General features: G+C 39.7%; 1 protein-coding gene and 2 long non-coding RNA genes across 5 annotated transcripts in view; 1 reads left to right on the top strand and 2 right to left on the bottom strand.

Annotated features, from left to right (window-relative positions):
* Positions 1-3,118: 3,118 nt before the first annotated feature.
* Positions 3,119-16,158, top strand: gpcpd1 (glycerophosphocholine phosphodiesterase 1). Of its 3 annotated transcripts, XM_016678940.1 has the most exons (21): positions 3,119-3,467; positions 3,761-3,850; positions 4,974-5,064; positions 5,174-5,258; positions 6,782-6,857; positions 7,511-7,552; positions 7,823-7,946; positions 8,140-8,380; positions 8,462-8,624; positions 8,713-8,842; positions 9,046-9,100; positions 9,178-9,270; positions 9,352-9,426; positions 10,607-10,646; positions 11,222-11,280; positions 11,367-11,432; positions 11,523-11,659; positions 11,770-11,905; positions 12,028-12,188; positions 14,000-14,049; positions 15,841-15,926. In XM_016678940.1, exons 2-21 carry the CDS (start codon positions 3,802-3,804, stop codon positions 15,882-15,884), a joined length of 1,917 nt encoding a protein of 638 aa, XP_016534426.1. In that variant the 5' UTR covers positions 3,119-3,467; positions 3,761-3,801; the 3' UTR covers positions 15,885-15,926. The 3 variants fall into 3 exon arrangements, with proteins under 3 accessions (XP_016534426.1, XP_007566713.1, XP_016534427.1); XM_007566651.2 differs by lacking the exon at positions 14,000-14,049 and having other exon boundaries at positions 3,120-3,467; positions 15,841-16,158; XM_016678941.1 differs by lacking the exons at positions 14,000-14,049; positions 15,841-15,926 and adding an exon at positions 12,945-13,944 and having other exon boundaries at positions 3,120-3,467; positions 12,028-12,214.
* The window catches only part of LOC107837974 (uncharacterized), a 17,967-nt gene continuing 5,946 nt past the window's right edge, over positions 5,645-17,665 (bottom strand). Inside the window, exon 3 of the long non-coding RNA XR_001664029.1 lies at positions 5,645-5,804. This is a non-coding gene — a long non-coding RNA (uncharacterized LOC107837974). The remainder of the gene's footprint in view (positions 5,805-17,665) is intronic.
* On the bottom strand, positions 5,812-6,775 carry LOC107837973 (uncharacterized). The gene is made up of 2 exons (XR_001664028.1): positions 5,958-6,775; positions 5,812-5,866 (listed from the first exon to the last, which is right to left on the bottom strand). It is a non-coding gene; the product is annotated as an uncharacterized LOC107837973 (long non-coding RNA).

Genomic DNA, 17,665 nt, shown 5'->3' with positions numbered 1-17,665 from the left:
AAGGCTATCTGTCCGAATGAAAAGACCTGTGTGTTCCGCCATTAAAGGGTGAATGTTCTGGCTATCCGACCCCGTGTGTGTTTTTATTGAGTCCTCAAAAGAGGTTACAATATTGTGTTGGCGAAGTGATTCTTGAGAATAGGGACAAAACAGGCCCTATGGATAAAGCACAAAAGTTTAATAAAATATACACAAAATATAATTTTTTCAAATATCTGACTAAACTAACCTGGATCGTGAGCACAACAATGTATATTTTTCTGGTGTTTGCTGAATATTTTTTTATTTTAAACATTGTAGTCGGTGGATGATGCCTGTAAAATCCCTTGTCCCGGAGCAGAACTCAATATAATAGTTTAAAACAATTAAAGAAATACTAAAATTATATATTATGACAATTAAGTATAAGTAGTCATATAAATAATTATAAAAGTATCAATAAATTGAATTAAAAATATTTTTTTATATATTTTCCAACTCCATTGAAATTTGTCCCTAGTTTTTGTCAACACCGTCAGACAGGAAAAGAATGTAAAAAAAAAAAAAATCAGGCATTATTGGGGGGCACCAGAACTTCCGAGGACCCCCATGACCACTTCCTTTCTCTTCCTTTGCTAAGAGGGCTAGTTAGCTCTGGTTATTAGCTCTGGTTAGTTTATGTTATTCTTTAGTTTTTTCTTCTGTTTTATTCCTAAGTTGCTTCCCACAACCATGATGTCAACACCATAACTGACAATTTACAAATCTTTGATGAAATTTTGTGAAATAAAAGCTTAATTTTGGTATACTGTAAAGATTTCGTGGACCTGATGAGCTACAATATGGCCTCCTTCAGAATAACATCATATAAATTGAGGTAGATTGGCATTTCGTCAACTCCGTCAGATGTCAACTCCATCAGAGTTTTTGTGACTCTTTCAGTGAAATTGTTGTCAAATCTCACTTAAATGTGCAATTAATTCATTTTAATGTATTTTACATAAATTGCATTACTTCAGATGTATCAAGTTTTTCATTTTACTCACTAGTTTGTCACCACCTTCAGTTCTGTCAACTCTGTCATGCACTGTCAACTCCGACAGATGGACTTTTTGTTTGTTTTTTTTGTTTAAAAAAGAAAAAAAACGAATATATATATTATATATGTTCGTTTTTTTCTTTTTTAAACTTAAACTCCGGAAGAAGGATCATTTTACATACGCTGCAGTGTGCAATCTGTTGTATGATGTGTAAACTTCGTATAACCACTAGGGGGTGCTGCAGACCAAACCATGATTATAATTCTTGCAAATATCAACACTGTTATGGTGCTGTCATAGCGGGAAACACAAACAACAGCTATCATTTCCATCAAACACACAAAAAATATTATAATTAATAAAACTTTGTAGCTGTATTCATTGATTTTACGAACTCCGCACTCAAGGCAGGTCTGCAAAATACTGCCGCTTTTTGTCACAATTTGGACATTTTCACTTTGGGTTGTACTCACTTTTGTTGCCAGCGGGTTTGACATTAACGACCGTGTTTGAGTTGTGTTAACAGATTTACACTGTCAAACACTGACTTACTTTGTATCAAAGTACATATCTTCAGTGTCCTGTGGAAACATAGCCAAAGAGATTTACAAAATGTGACGGGAGTTCTCACTTTCGTGAAATACTGTATGACCATAAAGAAGAAAAACAAATCAAAGAACTAAATCCTGAATAAGTGTTTAAGCCACCAGCTGACTATTTTTCTTTCAGCTGACCAGATGTAATTACACATCTATTTTCCCCCACAGCATTATAAATGTTTAAGTCCTATACGATGGTGAAAGAACAAGACTAAATTTACTGCATAATACGATAGTGTGCCATTGCAGCCAAAAACGACTGACTCATATAGTCTATATTTGGAATCAGCTTTACAGACAGACGCTTTCGTAGAATGGGGATCTAAAGATACGATTTCTTAAGTGTGTTGGGTTGGGAATGACAACAAACACCATTCTGTACTTTCGATGAACACCAAGGGGCGGCGATATTGATTTCACCCATTGTTAAAAACATTTTCTCCAATTCAAATCGGGTTTATCTGGCCCGAATTCCAAAACGAGTCATTTGCACGACAAACCGGTGTGATCTCTGTGAATTTCATGTTGCATATTGTTGTCACTTGTCATGCAGTGCAAATACATTCAATCTGTTAATAATCCCCAGACAAACACGGTTTGGGCAAACCAAAACAAACTTAGTTTGTGTTGCATTGTGAGAAACACGTAAATTCCGCTTTAATTCTTTTAATAACTTAATCTATGAGAGACTCTGTTTTTAGTTTGAGACTTACTGGACTTCACAAGGAAGAGTGACATATTCAGTCAATTTTGTTCAATATGCCATCTGAAGTCCACATCTAAATACTATAACACCTGCTATTAAAAGAATATATATATCACGGAACGCTTTTGGGGGAAAATGCATTGTGCTTGGTTGGGAAAAATGTTCATTCTTTATAACAAGAAAGTATGTTTGTCTGTGTTACCACTATCCTGTTTGAGATACATACATATTCTAACTGTTTAAATATCTTTTGGTATTTATAACATTTTTGATAACTATTATTGTAAAGGAACTTGAATGCATCATAGGGAAACGCCGCAGATCCGGAGCAGGGCGGTATGAACCAGTTCAAGTACGCAGCGGAAGCAACATGAAAAGTGTAGGTAATGCTTTCAAAGTAAAAGTAAAGTAAAAGGTAAAAGTATTTTTTGTTTAGTTAGTCGAATTGATTTAAAACATTACATTTATTTTTATTTTATTTTGTTTTTCTTGCTAAAATTTCGTTAGGTATGAGTGTGGGGGTTAATGCTTGTTTGTTTTGTGTATCTCTGTGTTGCCTTGTAATGGACTGGAAACCTGTTCAGGGTGTACCCCTCGTTTCCCGTCAATGAGAGCTGGAGGTAGGCACAGGGGTAATTTCCTTCCTCCCTAGGAAAAAGTCTTCAATGGGCTTTTAAATTACTTTAAAATGTTTAAACGCCATCTTAAACACAACGTTCATTTAGTGTAGAAACACATTTGTGAACATTTCCCTAGATTTTAAGTTGAAATTCATTCACCGGAAGTTCGTTGTTCGATTCGGGTCAATTGTTGAACGTATTAGATGATGATTATTGCAAATTCCGCGAAGAAGAAGAAGCAGTTTGTCTCGCATCTTCGTTCCAGTGCTGGGGATAAACGTGGGGGATGGAAGGTTTTTGATTAAGCGTTATCATTTCCGGGGCTCAAATCTGCTTTCAGAACATCTTTATTTGTTTTCGGTTAAAGCCGTCTTGAATTGAAGGATGATGAACTGAACGGCGATGGCAGTGGTTGAGGCAGCTGGTCCAGACCGATGCTACTCTGCCGGATAGAAGAACCGAGGTTTGCTGCGAATCCCTCAGCAGTGCCAAGAACCGGGCCGGAACTTTAGGAATTAAGAAGGTAATCGATACATCCGGGTTTTCCCCCTTGCGAAGTTCTCTGTGATGTATTTTCCAGCCGTTTCTATTTTCGCTCCATTTGATATTGTATATAACTGCACAATTTGGATGCGAGGTGTTTGTCTGAAGCTGTTGGAGGAGTTGAGCTGTCATGAACATTATTACTGGAAAAGTTGTTATTTTTCAGTCTGCAGTAGACACGTGGCCAGTATTGCAACGTCTCTGACCTCTCAGTGGCCTTACTGGGGAAGAAAGCTGAGGTCGTTTTACTTAAACCCTGTTCTTGTCTTGCAGCCTTTTTGCATCGCCATTGTTCGTGTTTGCCTGTTTCAACTATGCAGACCAGCCAGGTGAACTTGACTATCAGGGGAGAAACCACCCCAGGTATGTCTGGTTTTTCTCTGGTGTTTTAAACAGGTAAAAAATAAAATAAAAATAATTAAAACCTGTAGGGTTTTTGTTGTTTTTAAAACTTCATGGCTCCTTCACAATAATTCTCCAGATGTCAGGCTGGGGGGGGAAGACGAGACTAAAAAAGAATAATTGAGCAAAATCAACAAAAGTGTGAAAGGATACAAGGAAGGAAGAAACAAATATTTAAGGGTACACTCCCAGGCCGCATAGGAATAGTTTGAAGTTTTACTTTAGTTGTCTTATGTTTGAACACTCCCTGCTCCTCAACAGATTGAATAAATCCTTTTTGTTTTCTGAGAAAATTACAATCGTGTAGGGCTGGGCGATAAACGGAATTCTTTTGGGGTTTTTTTTTTTTATTTTTTTTTAAGATTTCATTTTGGGAGTAATGCCACCACACCTAAGGTCTATTATCTCCTTTGACAAGTAGAGCTTAAAGCTTCTATTTATGTGGACTTTAAAGTCAGGTCAACTCTCTTATGTAATATTAGAGGTGGACTAAGTTTTTTCTTTTTTCTTTCTTTCTTTTAATTTCTAGAGTAAAGTTGTTATATTAGGAGAAATGAAGTAGGAATCTTATAAGAACTCCCAACATGAAAAATAAATGAAAATGCAGGACTTTGAAATGATTGTGCAAACAACTGTCCATTTCGGAAAAAAAAATAACTACACTAACTGAGCTGGTCGCGTCACCTCCTGATAACTCTTTGAGCTTTTTTTCTCCTTGAAACAAATTTTATCTTGTAATTTTAAGACCTTTTGACTGTATTCTTGTGATTAAACAACAATTCTCATATCTGGCCCTGATACTTTGTCGTATATCTCACAGAAGGGATGACTGAAATAAAAAAAACTCTTTTGTAAGATATTTTCTGTGATTTGTAATTTCTTTCAGAAAAGAAAAACGAGCAAAGAAAAAAAAATTAATAATTGAAATCGGATCTGGTATGAAAGAATCTGAGATTAAATTTTTAATCCATTTCGCCCAACTCTGCAGCATTGAAGAACTTTTAGTACAACGTGCTTTCTATTGAGAAAGTAATAAATACAATAGTCATGACATGCTATATGTCTTTATTTTTCCCATTCCTAGGTGAGGTGATTGCCGTAGTCGGCAGCTGTGATGCTCTGGGAAACTGGAACTATCAGAAAGCTGTGACTTTACATCCTCTTGGCGATGAAAGGTATGTGAATCAAGATGTAATCTTGATTTGTTTTGAAGTTCGTTAATGGTGTATGTGCATTGTATATAGCTTACCTTAAACCCTCTCTGTTGTCTCGATTTAATCACAGGCACACATGGGCAGTGACGATCTCTGTACCCAAGGGGGTCGTTTCCACGTATCGTTACTTTAAGGGCTTCTTCCTGGAATCAAAGGTGAGTTGGTTTTCCTTGGTGTTTTTGTGTCAGGTGCACGTACGCCGTCGTAGTTGTGACGCTTTTCAATAAAATTTTGGGGGAAAAGTAGCTGACGAGGTTTATATTTCCATGTATGCTCCATTATATTCAATCCGGTATGACTTCATAATTTGTACTTTGGCAGACCATCAACAGAGATAAAGGCAGCAGTATTTTATTAGTATGTCGAATTTATCGAATTTTTTTTTTTTTTGCTCAAAGTCACCACTAACTTGAAATGGATTCTTCCCGACTTGGAATGAAGCGATGTAAGGTGGTAGGATTGTTGTCAAGTCCTTTTATGTCCGTCTCTGTTTCACACGTGGCAGTGCTGACAGCGGTTTGAACACCGGCTGCAACCGGAGCCGAGAGGCGTTGCATTGTGAGAATAACCAAAAACCTCATCCTCCCTCTGTGTTTAATTCCACAGCAAATAACTTTCGATGTGATCGTTTTGTTTTGCTCTGGTGGAAATATACACGGCATGCTTTTTCGGCACAACCAGTAAAGCAACTTTTAGTTTTTCTTTTTCTTGCCTCAGGACAAGCCTCTTTTTTTCTTTTTCTCCTTCGGTTGATTCCTTCCAGCTGCGTACCGGCTGTCTGTCGGTACGCAGCTATTATTTGTAGCATTTGACAAACGAGTTGTATGAAATGCAGTGTGATGCTGGGAGCTGACCTGTGATCCCGCCATGTGGGATGTGAAGCGAAACGGCTTGCGGGTCAGTTATTTGGAAGGTCCAGCCACAAGCTGACCAGCTGCTTTGCTTTAATCCGTCATGTGGAGCCTCGGCCTGCCTTTAGCTAAAGCCTCTTTTTGCATGATCTTCACTCTTGGGTGAAGAATGTGGTACTTCCCTTAGACTGGACGTAAACAAGTCGGATGCATTTGAAGATTCTTTCAGTTTCTGGTGACTTTGTCAAGATGGCGTTTTGGTGTGTTCCTTCTTTTTTTGGTTGTTTTATATCAACGGTGGAGCTTATTTTTATTTAAGACTTCACAGAATTTGATTAAGTTTTCTTATTTTTTTGTGTATGATATCTCATTATGTGTTAGGTCTGTGTCATTTCCTACCAGTTTCTGCATTTAAAAGTGGTTTGTTTTGACTTTTCCAGCAGTACAGCAGGGTGAAGTCACTTTTTCTGTTCTTTTTTTTTTTAAAGAACCTATCATTTTTTTTAACTTGGAAAACTAGTGGCTGAAAATAATTTCCATATACTTGCACTATTGTTGCTTAAGTACATTTAAAAGAAAACATGATCTGAACAAAGATACAATTCTAGGATTTTTATTTATTTTTTGGTATCCTTTCACTAACAAATCCACCTTTCAGATTTCAACCCGCCACCTGCGCCTGATCCAGCTGGCGGATCGGCGACTGTACGAGCTCTAACTGCTTTCTGACTCTCTGGTCCGACGGCGTCTTTGCGACCAGCTTGAATGGTAGTTCATGTGTGTCTGACTTGAAAATCCTAACATTGTACCCACTGTTGGAATTGCAGAGTGCGGGTGGCCCATGTCAAGTGATAGTCAATTTGTGGGAGACCCATCATCAGCCTCGCACAATGAGCCCCACAGGTATAAACCAACTACAACAACAAAAAAAATCAATTTGGCTTGGGTTGGTAAGTCTGTTGTACTCAAACCTCTAATTCCCGATTCCACTGTAGCTTAATCTACTCAGGAAAGTGTTTTTTCTTTTTTTTGGGGGGGGGTTAAAGTTTAAATGAACTGCAGTGTTTCCTCTAAAAAAAAAAAAAAAAAAAAAAGCTCATTGTAATTCCCAGCTGTCTGCTTTTGTTTTGTTTTGGCGCTGTGTGGATGCTTTGAGAGGATCGGTGAGAACCCTTACTCGCACTAATCTACAGCCACAGAGGAAACACTGCGGTGCAGCAGAATCCATGGCCTGTTATTCTAGATCTTTTTAGCTAGCCAGCCATTGTGTTGGGTTTTATGCAAACAAAAAGCTATTTGAACATGAGCCAGATAGGAACAGTAGCTGCAGCCACGTCCACACCCTGCACAGTGTCTATTGAGTATCACCTTGTTACATGCTGATGTACCTTTAAAGTTGAGGCAACTCAAATGCAGAGTGATTGAATCAGACTTTTTAAGAGTTCAAAATTATAGGTTTTTTTTCTTTACCAAAGGTTGCTCTGGTTTGATGACCTCAACTGATGTTTTATTGCAAAACCATTAAAAAAATTGTTTTGTTTTTTTTTCAATTGCAGTTGCACAGCAGAACATTGACGATGGGGAATTCGGATTTCACAGTAAGTCTGCTTTGATTCTTTTTTGAGTATTAGCGTAAAGGGAGCTGAAAACAAATAAAGGAGACACTTTTCAAGTTTGTACCACAAATCTACGTATTATCTTGCTTCAATTTTACAATTAAGAACTACTTTGTGTAAGTCCAACGCAAGTACCGCCCAATGAGACTTGGGATTTTTGGTTGTTTGGTGACGAGATGAGGAAACGCTTCGTTCACGATGGAGGAAGTCTGTGCGCTGCTGCCTCAGTTTACAGGCCGTCTCTCTTTGCAGATGGGGTGAAATGCGTTGACTCAGGATGGCTGACATGCCAGACGGACATTCGACTGCGCTTGCACTTTTCCAAGAGGCCTCCGGTGTCCATCACCAAGAAGAAATACAAGAAGTCGCGCTTCAGGTGAGGATGCCACAGAGTTCAAATTTAACTTGAGTACATCATGAGACGTTCCGTACTACTGACCTGTTACACAAGCGTAACAGGACGTGCATGCAGTTATATTTAAAATAGAGCAACACTCTGTCAGGTTTTTTTTTTTTTTTTTTAATTTAGTGTGTGACTGTATTTTGACTCTTTTTAATTTTGCATGTAGGATTAAACTTACGTTAGAGGGCATTGAAGAAGAGGAGGAGGAGGAAGAACAGGAACTCACCCCTTCCTCTTGGCACAAGATGACCACAACTCTGGAAATCAGTCTAATCACTGCCAACGACTACAAGTCGCGTCACTCTCAGCCGGAGTGCGGCTACGCCCTGGAGCCCTCTCGGTGGACCGAGTACAGCATCCACACCATGGACCCGGACAACCTGGAGCTCACTTTCGAGTTTTTTGAGGTCCTTCCGCATTCCGATAACTCCGCGAAGAGTCGTCAGAATGTGCTGTAGCGCGTTTAGTGACCCGGATTGTGATTGCAGGAGGATCTGGGCGAGCACGTGGTCCAGGGAGACATCCACCCCGGACACGTCGGGACAGCCTGCCTCCTGTCTTCCTCGTTCTTGGAGAACGGCAATGACACGGGCGTAGTCACGCTTCCCATCATGGGCCGAAACTCCAGGCAGACGATCGGGAAAGTCAGAGGTGACGGTTCTTTGAAAGTACTCGGAATGTGCTGCGCATCCTGATTTTTGTCGAGTCCAGCCTCACTGACTGCAGCTTATGCCTTCAGTGGATTACCTGGTGATCCGCCCCATCCAGAAGCTGCAGTGCGACATGAGCTCGTCGTACACGAAGCACTGGACAAAGAGAAGCACGGTGGACGTGGGTCACAGAGGAGCAGGAAGCACACACGCTGCCAAGTGAGACAATCTTTACCGACAGCAGAAGTAGTTTTTGCATCAAAAAAATATTTCGAATCCACTCAATTTGCTAGTTTCAAACATATAATTAATCGCGTGCCATGAAGTGAGGAGGAGTCTCGTTAGGAATTTCAGCAGATGGATGTGAAAAAATATACACAGATTCAGATGTCTCATCAGTTGCTCCTGTTCTTACTTTACAGACACCACAAAGTCCGGGAGAACACGATCGCTTCTTTCAAAAGCGCTGCCAACCACGTAAGTCAACGAGACGAACATCTGAACGAATCCAGGCATTTGCAAAACATTTTGCCTCAACGTGTTTGAACACGCAGGGTGCAGCTTTTGTGGAGTTTGATGTTCATCTCTCCAAGGATTCGGTGCCGATCGTATACCACGATCTAACGTGTTGCATCTCCACCAAGAAGGTCCGTTAAACGTCTTTTTTTTTTTTTCTCACAGTTGTAGTAGTTTGTGTGACGCTAACTGTTCCGTTTCTGACTTGGTAGAAAAATGACCAGACTCTGGAGCTCATTGAGGTCCCTGTCAAAGACCTGACATTTGATCAGCTGCAGCTGTTGAAGGTAAACTTTGCACTAACTAGACTAGTTTGTTGAGACCGCCTGTAGTCAATGTGCTGCCATCATTCTGTTTAAATGTCTGGATGATTGTTGAAGTGAATTTCTGACTGAGAATATAAATGCACTAAAAGGAGATGTTTTAAAAACCATCTTTGCTTGATGAGCGTCTGTTATCTAACAACTTGTAGGTTTGGTGTTTGTTCTGGGTTTTATTGTGATTTTTAGCTCTTCCTGTGTTTTGGTGGTCGACCCAGACTGACCCTGTTCTTTAAACAATATTTGCTCAGCCTGCTGGTCACCAGACCGGGTCTGACAGAAAACCTATAACACCCAGACGCCTTCGTACAATCCTTTTGAATTCTGTTTTAGTGATTTTTCTTCAGGTAGTTAAGCAGGATTCCTTGACCATCGACTTAACAATTATAACATAATGTTTGTTTGTTTTTTTTTTTTGTCATGTTAAGGTATTTTAAGTTATGCTACGTTGTGCACTGAAGATTTTTTTTCTTATTTTGTGTGTGCGCGTTTGTCAGCTGATTTAATCATTGGTCTTATGATCAGAAAATGGTTAGTAGGAAGTGGTTAGGGTTATTACAGTAATGTTCGATTAACAATTCTCTGTAGGTCGGCAGCTGACGGTGGTTTTAGTGACGATTTGTCAGATTAAAAGTAAAAATTGCTACATTCTGTAGATTTTTTTATTTGACCACTTAAGCCTTTTTCATGCAATATTAGAAATACTTTATAAGATGCAAATAAACAAAAACAAACATCATTTTTAAAATAAGAGAACACGCATCTTATTACCTAAAATCCAACAACGTATTCCTGTAGAGTAACCTTGATCATTTGTGGCAAAAGATACATTTGCAGCTAAAACAAAAAAGCACTTCTAACATCATCAGGTGATGTTAGAAATGCTTGACTTTAACATCAACACAGCTCAGGACTGACCTGATGACTGTTTTTTTTTTTTTTTTTTGATTAACCAATCAATGGCTGATTAGAAAAAGGTGCTACATTTGAACCAGGTGAGTTATTTGAAGAGTTCTTGGTAGATCAGATGAAAATATCGACAGCAGAAACGACCTCGTGGATCATTGATGACACGAGTAATATGTTTCTTCTTCCTGTAACAGTAAAACATGAATATATTTGTTTGTTGTTGTTTTTTTTTGCCCAGCTGGCCCATGTCGCTGCAATGACAGGAAGTGATCACAAAGGTAAGTAGTTCCTCCCCGCTTTCGTTTTGTTTTGTTAGAAATACAGAAAAGATTTGGTTAGTTTATTTACATAATAGTTGAGCCGTGTCATAGGAGGCGGTTTTGACCGTGCCATGCAGTGCAGAGGTCAACATGCGGCAACCTGAGATCTTTATTAAATCTTGAATGCATCCGTGTTTGTCGTCAGAAAAGACAGAATATCTATTTTTTCCACATCTTTATGGTAATCTGTTTTAGAGTGGTCTGTAAATGCTACTTTCAGGATTACAGCAAAATCCATGGGTTTAAAATCTGGGCTTAAAGAGAGGAAGAATGATCAAATCTATTTCAACACTGCAATACTGACTCAATCACAAACGTCTGGACGTTTCAACTTGGAAAAACATTTGATTGCGCATACCTCACCAAGACCTGGTAGAAAAAAATCCCCCTTTGTAGTGACCCAGATTCACTTCTGCTTAAAGGCTGTTCTGTTTAAGTGACCTTGCTTCACACAATGAGGAACGGCCGATATTGCGTAATCGTTTGGATGGTGTGTGAACGTTTCCCCCCCCCAATTCTGTTTGTTTTTTAAGATCTCCTGGAGGATGAGGATGAAGTCGACGAACATCAGCCGTTCCCCTCACTATCACAGGTAAGGAATGTTGCAAAGATAATTTTTGACCTAAAGGCAACCCACATCTGAAAGTAGCCGCCTTTCTCTGTGCGCTTTCTCCCAAGATTTTCCAAGCCGTCCCAGAAAGTGTTGGCTTCAACATCGAACTGAAATGGATCAGCCAAATGAAAGTACGTCTTTTGCACCAGGCTTTGAAACAAAGTGTAATCGTTAAACATAAGCTGACGTCTCTCGTTGCTGTTTTTTTTTTTTTTTCACAGGACGGAACGTGGGATGGGAACCTGTCCTCGTATTTCAACATGAACACCTTCCTGGACATCATTCTCACCTGCGTTCTGCTGAACGCTGGGAAAAGGCGCATCATCTTCTCATGTTTCGACCCAGATATCTGCACCATGTGAGTGCACAGCGTCGCCGCTCGCGTTCACAGTTGAAACATCGCGTCTCGTAACGATCGCTGTAAAAGCATTTAAAATGTTTAAACTGCCCGTGTGATCTGGTTCACAGGGTGCGACTCAAGCAGAACAAGTACCCCATCCTTTTCCTGACTCAGGGCATTTCAGAAAAGTACCCCGAGCTGATGGACATGCGCTGTCAAACAACGCAGATCGCCATCAGCTTCGCTCAAAGCGAGAACATCCTGGTGAGTGATTTTTTTAATTTATTTATTTTTTTTAATTCTCTGGAGGTTGTACAGTCAATAATACACTTAAGGGGAAAATGCAATCTTCTTATTTCCTGGACTTTGATGTTTCGCCCCCGCAGGGAATCAGCGCTCACACCGAGGAGCTGCTGAAGCACCTCAACTACATCGGCGAGGCCCAGTCCAAAGGCCTGGTGGTGTTCAGCTGGGGAGACGACAACAACGAGCACGAAAACAGGAGGAAGCTGAGAGAGCAGGGCATCGACGGGCTCATTTACGACAGGTGAGGTTAAAGTTTAACATGAGTTTGCACGCTGCAGGCTGTAAACACAGATCGGATGTTGAAGCTAATCTTGTATAGCGTGCTGCTCCCAGTTGTTACAACTTATTTGAAACGCTATCCGTCAGTTATTTAGGGTTCTTGTTTCCATTTAGCTGCTGCGTCTAAAAACTGGAGGTTATTTAAAATGTCCAGGTCAAACACTTTATGATGCCATGCACTCTTAAAAGGCATCTAGAGGATGAGTAAATGCTTTCTGTTGAGGTGCATGAGCCGTTTCCCCCAAGTCTGTCACATCTGATGACAGCAGATGGTTTTGTTTTGTTTTGTTTTTTTGTTAAAAGTCCCAGTCGTACTTGGCTAATTCCTCACAGTTGCCTTTCTGTGCTGGTACGAAATAAAAATGGTTTCTTGCACTGGTGTCAAACAACCACTTGGCACGTACATCGTGTCTACTGGTTGTTATGGAGACCGGGTTTACCCCAAGATGATGCTCTTCTGCAGTTTTCATTCATTTATTACCAATTAGAAGTTCTTAGAAAATTCTAAAAGATAAAAATAATTTTTAGTTACATTTATTGTTAGGATTTGACAGGTGATTATTTAATTTCCTATTTTAAAAAGAACCAGTTTCAGCTATATTTGTTAAACTCAGTCATTATCCTGTTGGTGTCCTTGTTCCTTGCCCGTTTACCACAAGTTCTGGTGAAGAAGGTTTGTTTAGTTATTGCTCCCGTCATAAAACAATCCCTTTAGCACACGGTGATGATTAGCGAAGATCGCAGTTTGTTTGTTGTTTTTATGAAGATAAGATTCAGATGTTGAGTCGCTGCTGTGTTGCCGTGAGATTACCGTCTCCACCTTGGAACGACGAGTTCAAGAAATGATTGCACACGGCTCCAACTCTGCCAGATTGCAAAGTTACTTTATGTAGCACAACAGCACATGAAAATCGATATGCACAGTTTGTCAGACCGGCCATGAACCCTTTTCCAGTAGGTACTCCTCGATATAAGCTGTTGTTTTAACATTTGTGCTTTATTTCCAACGGTAAACGCCTTATAAATGTGTGCACTTTCCCAAAATCAGGTAATGAATCCTTTCCCACTTAGTTGGTAGTCATAGATTTTTCTTTACATAGTTAGATTTTACTTTTATACATTATCCTCGTATTCAAAAAGCCACTTTATAAGCTATGGGCTGCTGCCAGTCTTTCAAATTTCCCCTTTAAAAAAAAAAAAAAAAAAATCCATCCTCACTTGAGTAGCAAAATGTTCTGTGCCACGCTTATTTTTTTTTTTTTTGATGTAGGTTAAAGAAAATCCTGTTGCTAAGCAGCCAACATCCAAGTGGCTGCTCCATTCTTCCTGGTTTACATAAACAGGGTTGTTTATTATCTTCTTTTTCAAGGATTACTTACTTATGTAATCCATTGGCAGCGTTTTGGATCATTTGGCACCTGTTTGTCTCTTTGACTGAAAAGGCTCGATTGTTTATTGACCAGTCGTAGCGTGAAATGAACGAACACAATGTGCCAGGACTCTTATGTAAAGTATTTGAGTATTTATTCCTCTGCTTCCATGGGGGGAGAACTGCATCATCAGCAGAGCCGACTCACAGGGCACTTTTACTTCTCTGTGTCTCCCGTGCTGCGTGACATTTGCTCTATATTTATGTCTGCACTTTGGCCCAGACGTCTGCAGAAAGCAGAGGGAATCGTAGGAACCGGAACGTTTTCATGTGTTACTGCAAAAAGAACAAACAAAAAAAACGTCTCTTGCGTCATTGTGATAACTGTGCCTCTTCTTTTACAGAATTTGCGAAAGCTTGCTGCCATATTTTGACTCAAGTTCTTCAGATTCCTGTAATGTCTCTCTGGTTCCTGTGTTTTTTTTGTTTTTGTTTTTAAATTTACTCACGTTGTCCCGCTCCGCTTGTCTTCGGTCGCCCGTCCTACATGCTACCCCAGTGAATCCTGCTCATCAAATGCTGCCGCAGACAGCAGCATTTCTTGACAATGATACATGAGGCGGTTGACTTATCATATTGGACGATGATATTTTTTTTTAGTTTTGAAGAGATCTGAAAAACTGTACCAAACAAACTTGTGTTGTCTTCGATTGGTCAGCTGCCATGGTTATCATTTTGAAGCTTTTTTTGTTCATTTTAATGATCACCAGGACCCTTCCTGTTACTGTCACATCTGCTTGAGAATGCTTTTGAGTTCCTCCGTTTTTATTCTCGCTGCTGTTTGTCATGATTTTTCAGTTTGAATTTGTATCTAAAAGTGGCACAGAGAGCGAATGGCTTTTTTTATCTGCATGAGACTGGAGATTCTGAATGACGGACTCCTGCTTGTAATCGGATTTACAGAAAGCAGACTTGCACAGGTGTTGCTGCAGCAAACCATGTGTCCTAACGTGCAACTGGTCAAACTACCTTAATCCAAAAGCATTTATTCCTCACGTGAAATACGCTCCGACACCTCCGGAAAGTCGATTTGTCTTCGCAGCATGTGGTTAACGTTAACGAAAATGTTTCAAAGCAGTTGGATGATCTGCCTGTACTTGTTTCAAAAACGGTTTGGAATTGGGTAGGCATCAGCCGGTCACGAGTTTGAAGTTGAACCAATTCTGGACTCGGAAACAGCGGAGCGGAGCACCGCTGGTGTAGATTAATGCAGTGCCAACTACATGTTAAATCACTAAATCTTGTGCTTATTCATTAGTTTGGCTTAAATCTGCAACAAAACCAAATTGACAAATGTTGGAGTTGAAATGAATGAATTGGATCATTCGCACCGTTTCTTATTTTTCAAACATTTGTGTTAATTCCATGAAATTGTTGTACTTTTTGTGTAAGATTGTCATACGATGACAGCCTCATACCGGCCCGCGCCTACTTGGATGGAGGTGGTGATTTCACTGGAATCTCTGGACTGCCTGCCCTCGTTTGTTGAGCTTCTTCACTCTTTAATGGATCTAATGGAGCAATTATCATCTAATAATGTTTTTGTTTTGACAGCAATTAAAATAGGAGTTCCTTAACTTGCAGGGTTTTTTTTTTTTTTTTCCCCTCGCCAGTCAAATGTTGTTTTTTGTTTTCCCCCCTCGCCAGTCAAATGTTGTTTGCCTCAGATGCATCTGCAGGACTTTATCTGCTTAATTGCAGGCGGTAAAAAAGCTAATCAGCCAAATAAAACGGACATAAGATGGCACTTAGCCCTGAGTAAACCTGCTAATCCCAGAATGCTATTAAAAATTGTCATTCCTGCAGGCAGAACAGCCACCAGTGCAATCACTCGCCTGTTTTCACATGCATGAGAAACGATGGGTGATTTACCATCAGCTTTTATAGAAAATGTAAGACGATAGTCAAACTGGCCAGCTTGCCCTTTTTGTTTTTCTTCAACTTTTCAAGATATATAATTGTTAAATCTGCCTAGCAACAGTCTAGATTCATACGAGTTGCAAATTTCACCAATACTTAGATGAATTTATGTAAAGCAACAACATTGTGTTTTCCCAACAATCTAAAGCAAAACTAATTTATGTAGCACGACGTATTTGTGAGGATTCTCTTAGGCTCTGGATGTCAGGAATGATTGGGAATTGATCCTAACTCCACAATTGTTTCCTTCTTTCCTCCACTCCAGTATCTGCGATGCTCAAGGAGAGCAGCCAAACATCTTCCAGGTAGAAGAGCAGCACTCCCTGCAAGAGGTCATTACAGAGGAGACCCTAAAGAGCTCCGCCTGCTCCTGTTACTCCATTCCCTGCTCCGCCGTGCCGTGCGTCGCCCCCACGATCCACCACGGAAGCGTGGAGTCCGATTCAGGGCTGAGCTCCTCGTAGAAACCCGACCGCATCGACGTTTCACAACGTCGTTTTTGCACGTGTCCTTTGAGAATGACCAAAAATGCGATTGGTTGATAAAATTGACCTTAGTGTTTGCTCAAGAAAAAAAAAAAAAACATCTCACAGTTGTTGGCCAGATTCATTCTTCTGTTTATGTCCCATNAAAAAAAAAAAAAAACAATTCACAGTTGTTGGCCAGATTCATTCTTCTGTTTATGTCCCATCTGGCCCTGGAGTTAAATGGAGCCACGTTTGGGAAATTTAGCCAAAAAAAAAAAAAAAAGTCAGCAATCCATGTAGGTGTACAAGTTAATGGTGGATCAAAGTGAAGCTTGATGCAGATGAGACTTTACATGCTGAAAGATTTTTTTTTTTTGTGCCATTATCCTTTGAACAGTAGAATGGAAAAAAAAAATGTGACAATGTGTTTTTAGAAATCAGTGGAGCGACGGGTCGCATTAGCATTCTGTAAACAGTGCTGGTTGCCAATATTTAATACCCTTTTTTTTTTTTTTTTTTCTAGTGGAGCAACTTGATGCACTTTAAAAACCACCTTAGGGATAATTAAATTCCTCTTGATAAAGTGTGATTGAAAGCACTTGTTCCACCTTTTTTTCTTATGGCTTTAAGATTTTATTAACTTTAGTTATTTTCGGCTATTATTCTGCATTGCATATTGTATGTACTGTATGATTTAGCTTCACATTTACTTGAGGTAAGCAGATGAATGTTTTTGCAACGGTGCACATGTAAACCACAGCCTTATGGGGGGTTTTGTTGTTGTTGTGCTTTGTTTCGGCATGAGCAGTCTGTCACTTTGTCATTTCAAATAGACTTGTGTAAAAAAAAAAAAGGAAAAAAAAAATGTTTGGATTGTCGTTCCCACCTCCTGGTGAATCTGTTTCACCGGTTATTCTCTGGTTGGGCTTACACAGCTTTGTAATATGTTTTGTACAGTACCCGTCTTATGATCAGCAGTGTGAACACTGCCACATGCTTTCCTTGAATGTATATGGATGAATAACTGAGCCATGTGTACAATGCTAACGCATGGAATGTAAATAAACTCGCACACTTCCTCATTTCTGGTCTCCGTGCTGATTCAGCTCAACTTGTCCCGACGCTAAACCGGCGAATTGCAAACGCAAAGCTGGAGCCAGCATGTTTGTATGGTTTGTAAAGTGGTTTCGATTTAAACGATACGTCTGCAGGTGTTTTTTGCAAGACCTTCAGTCACTCTTTTTACAATTTCTTTACGCTGCAAATGTAATCTCTTCACGTATCAGGTGTTTTAAAACCAGACTTGGACTATACAATTCATTGTGCAATCAAGGACTAAATGTTGAATGCACTTAAACACATACCAGACACTGCTGATACTACACTTTCTACAAAATCCCAGTAAAAATGAGAACTTTTTTTACTCTCATAAAATGTGTTATTACTGATGAACACCGTTTTTATGAATTAGAAAAAGATATGTACAAAAGTCCCACCCCTTCACATGTGGCATCATTGAAAAGCCCTAAATGTCCTCTCCAGATACCAAAAGGAATTAATTCAGTAGAATGCAGGGGGTGGGAGATATTCAAGTTTAGAAATGTCCTCTACAGAGGACAAAAA

The sequence above is a fragment of the Poecilia formosa genome, unplaced genomic scaffold (assembly GCF_000485575.1).
Source record: "Poecilia formosa unplaced genomic scaffold, Poecilia_formosa-5.1.2 Scaffold196, whole genome shotgun sequence".
Classification (NCBI taxonomy): domain Eukaryota; kingdom Metazoa; phylum Chordata; class Actinopteri; order Cyprinodontiformes; family Poeciliidae; genus Poecilia; species Poecilia formosa.
This window is presented reverse-complemented; position numbering and strand designations above follow the sequence as displayed.

Bases quoted from the DNA above. Each gene is read 5' to 3' on its own strand.
- gpcpd1 (XM_007566651.2), top strand. From the start codon at position 3,802: ATGCAGACCAGCCAGGTGAACTTGACTATCAGGGGAGAAACCACCCCA. The intron at 5,259-6,781 runs GTGAGTTGGTTT...TTGGAATTGCAG, and splicing joins GCTTCTTCCTGGAATCAAAG to AGTGCGGGTGGCCCATGTCA. The intron at 7,553-7,822 runs GTAAGTCTGCTT...CTCTCTTTGCAG, and splicing joins TGGGGAATTCGGATTTCACA to ATGGGGTGAAATGCGTTGAC.